The sequence below is a fragment of the Pinus tabuliformis genome, chromosome 1_2 (genome assembly GCF_031772625.1).
Source record: "Pinus tabuliformis cultivar Carrire ecotype Pingquan chromosome 1_2, CPIR1, whole genome shotgun sequence".
Classification (NCBI taxonomy): Eukaryota; Viridiplantae; Streptophyta; class Pinopsida; order Pinales; family Pinaceae; genus Pinus; species Pinus tabuliformis.
The window spans coordinates 1,205,610,066-1,205,613,796 of NC_142298.1; the positions used below are offsets into that span (position 1 = coordinate 1,205,610,066).

At 36.6% G+C, this 3,731-nt stretch overlaps 1 protein-coding gene across 1 annotated transcript; it reads left to right on the forward strand.

Moving 5' to 3' along the window:
- Window positions 1–763: 763 nt before the first annotated feature.
- On the forward strand, window positions 764–2,629 carry LOC149210588 (FCS-Like Zinc finger 10-like). The gene is made up of 2 exons (XM_089394456.1): window positions 764–1,846; window positions 1,959–2,629. Exons 1-2 carry the CDS (start codon window positions 1,317–1,319, stop codon window positions 2,056–2,058), a joined length of 630 nt encoding a protein of 209 aa, XP_089250582.1. The 5' UTR covers window positions 764–1,316; the 3' UTR covers window positions 2,059–2,629.
- The last annotated feature ends 1,102 nt before the right edge of the window (window positions 2,630–3,731 follow it).

The following is a 3,731-nucleotide window of genomic DNA, read 5'->3' on the forward strand; positions in this document are numbered from 1 at the left end:
TCCCTCTTCGCTAACCAAGTGAAGATACAGATAAAAGTGACCTATGAAGATAGGGATACGTTAGCGTCCAATGCAGTTTTGATAGTTTGGGTTATGGTTCAGCTGAAAATCTGAAAATCACGGGTATGTAGTGTGTTACATAACATCGATTAATTTTGGTTTGGAGCATGAATTCATATTAGTAAGAGTTCGTCTTTACCAACTCAGAGATCAAGTAAAATGGGAAATATACACATTTACCGATTATGATAATTTATTTTAATTAATTAAATTTTAATTATCCACAATAATTTAATTAGATACATAAGTCTCAAGAATTTATAAAGAAAGCTAAATAAGCACTAGTACCATTCTTTTTATACTTCGAAAAGAAGAAGTTTGTCTAATTGTACATACCGAAGCAAATAACAAAAGACAAATCTATATTGAAGGAATATATTATTCTTAGCTGTGTTTCTTGTGCCATTGATTTTGTGTTGTGTTACATCAGTGCCCGCTGGAGTTTAAATAAATAAATACAGAGATAGATGTGGATGTGTGCGTGTTGTTTATTCCTGGTTTACTGCTTTTGGGTACCCCCAGATTCATTTGAGTAATGTGGGCGTTGCTCATACCCGGTTTCTTGTATTTGGGTACCATTCAGATTCCGCGAGATTCTTGCCTATGGGAGTGCGTATATGTACCCTGCCACAGAGGCTTAGTCAAATCATGGTTCTACCGCTCTAGGAAGCCTTCCTGCTTCTGTAGCATTGATTGTAGAGTAGGATGTTCTAGTGATTTTGGGGATTGTTTTGCGGAGAAAAAATTAGCGCCTGTGAGCGAGTTTCGGCGGCGGAATTGAAGGATGTGTTTTATTCTTGTTGGTGTATTGGTATTGGATTAGATTGATATTGGAGAAGGTTTTCTGTCATTTTCTCATTGTCACTGTTGCTGATCAGACACAAGCTTGTGGTGTTCTGAGCCTTGTTAACGAGAAGTTTTGAAAATAGCAGTTTGAAGTGAGGGAGTGGTCAGGAACTTCGAGTAGTTTTGCAGCAATTTTGTATTATAAAAGACCCATTGCATGTTCATCGTAGGACCAATATATGCATCACTAGGTCCAGAGAGGCATAGTCCAGGGTTTTAGTGTGAGGTGCTCTTCATTGTGGTATAGGTGTCACAAGTTCCAAGGAGTCCTTGGATGAAGACTGGCGTACAAGGAGCTTCTGGCTGTGAACGCAATTCATTGTAGAGACTGTGCTGGGCAAGTTAAGAACAAGTGTTGAAGGGTGAGTCCTCATTACGACCAGGGAAAAGAATAGAGGTGAGAACAGAAGATGTGTTACGTGACGCCTGATTACCTATCCGATTCATCACGCACCAGAGACTGCACCGAAGACAACCACAAGTTCTGCAATGGCCCTGGGATCTTCACAGGTTTCAGTGCAAAGGGGTCCTCAGATTCAGATGGGGCCAAAAGCCCAACTTCTCCACTGGACATCAAGACATTTTCTGCAATTGGGATCACTGATTTTCATGAAAACGGCTTAGATTTCCAGTCGAGTTCTCCGGAGCAGCACAACGAGACAATACCGATTGGTTCTCCTCATGGATTTACAAAGAGCCACACTTGTGTTATCTCCCGTGGTTCAAAGTCGAGCACAAATAACTTGTATTCTCATAGCGGTATGGGGCATGAAATTGTGCAACACCCTGTTCAAAAGAAAAATGGACAGGAAATATGGGATGTCGCATCGCCACCTCGGAGCTATTCAAGTGTTCCAGTGTTTACCGTTGGCTATTTTCTCAGCGCTTGCTGTCTCTGCAAACGGCAATTGAACCATGGGAAGGACATCTACATGTACAGGTCCGTTATAATTATCATACCATGGCTTTAAATCTTTGAAAATTAAATTGAATTGATTATAATTTCCCATCCTCTAGAGCTAGTCTGATTCTCTATTTGCTGATTATTGCAGAGGTGACAAAGCATTCTGCAGCGTGGAATGCCGGTACCAACAGATTTTGATGGATGACGGAATGCCGTTAACGACAGATTTTGATGATCTTTATGGATGAGCAAATGGAAACATTTGCTGCTTCCCCTCCATCTTCGTGGACTGCAGCTTCATAAGATCATGAGAACCGTACATCATCATCAGAGCAAAGCAAAGCGTTTCAATATATGTCTTGGTTGCATCAGAGGAGCTGTATGTCTTGCGGGTGTGTGTAACCGATGTTATAACTCAGAGTGAAATATTTTATTTGCCTTAGTTTTTAGGGTATATCTCCCTATAGCACATGGCGGCCAACTTGATGGGATGAAATGGATGAAATTTGGAGGGCATTGATCAAACACGGATGATTAGGCAATCAGTTGGTACAAAAGAAAAAAAAATTTACATTCTTCGCAAACCATGCTTAATACATGAATATAGGAAAAGTTATCTTAATAAATATGTCGAAATATATCACCAGTATGCTTCTGGGATTAAAATATGGACTTGTAGATTAACAACCCAGATCTACTTTCAACCAAAATTAATGATAGTTGAGTATTTTTTTTTCAAAAGTCAAAACTCGGAGTTTTCAATGTTCGAATTAGGTGAAGAAGAGCTTGTTGGAAGGTTGGAAGGGTAAAGAACATGTTGGGATTAATTTCCATGTCTAAATTATAAATATAATTTCAAAAAATTAAAAGAACAAATATGAACATTGTGTCTATCACTAAATTATTTCTGAAAATGATTTATAAAAAAGCAAACTTAGAATATCTAAATCATGAACCAAGGATGAATTTCTACATACTTTCAAAACCAATAAGGATTTAGTTAACATGGAGGAAAAACATATCCATCAAGTAGTTGAGAAAATGAAGAGAAGATTATGAAGGGAGAAAATCATATCAAGGAAAGTAACGTTTTTGGGCTTTTGCTGAAGAAGAGTTTTTCTTTCCAATGATTTTATAAATAGGTGTGCTCAACATTCCCTATAATATATGCTTCTACATTTGTCTTTCGATTATATTTTCCGTGTTTTGTCAACTACAGAAAGATCTAAGTCAAATAATGTCTTCTCATTTCTTCCAAGCACTTCATATAATATTTCAAGTGTAAGGAGAAAGATCCATGCTTGTAATAAAGAAAATGCAATTTCATTGTAATTTATCTTATTGGGATTTAGGAGGTTATTTCAATTTTTGGACAATATTAAGCTTGTCACATTAGAATATTATTGTTAATTTCATCCACAAAGAGTTATTCAAGTTTCATGTTGCAAGCATGAATTTGTATGGTGACATAGAAGTGGATTCTTGAGCAATTTAAGCTTTACAAACTCATTCTACTCTAATGTGTGCAACCCTTTAAAGTTATTGGATGACATGTTCATATTTTTATTTGTATTCATCTTGCAAAGTGGTAGTTGATTTTGGATTCACATTATTATAGTAAAATACCTATTGAAGGAAGACCCTAGTACATTAAATCTTCATTTTCATATTCATTTCTTGAGTGTTAGTGAGTAAATATGTTGTATGCGAGCTTTGTTTGAGAATTTGTTAGGATTTTCTATTTAGAACTAACCCATTGCATTCATATATAACCTAATAAGAATCATTCACATATCAAAAGAGGATTACCACCTCTCTAAAAATGAAAAAGAGATCTTGATAAGTTCTTTGAGAATTCCCTAGGAGGCTGACTTTGTCGTTGATAGGAAAATAGATCAACATTTTTGGTGACCATACTAAG

What these genes read in the sequence shown, in the direction of transcription:
- LOC149210588 (XM_089394456.1), top strand. Translation starts at nt 1,317, where the DNA reads ATGTGTTACGTGACGCCTGATTACCTATCCGATTCATCACGCACCAGA. An exon ending in AAGGACATCTACATGTACAG is followed by an intron (nt 1,847 to 1,958) that starts GTCCGTTATAAT and finishes TGATTATTGCAG; the next exon opens with AGGTGACAAAGCATTCTGCA.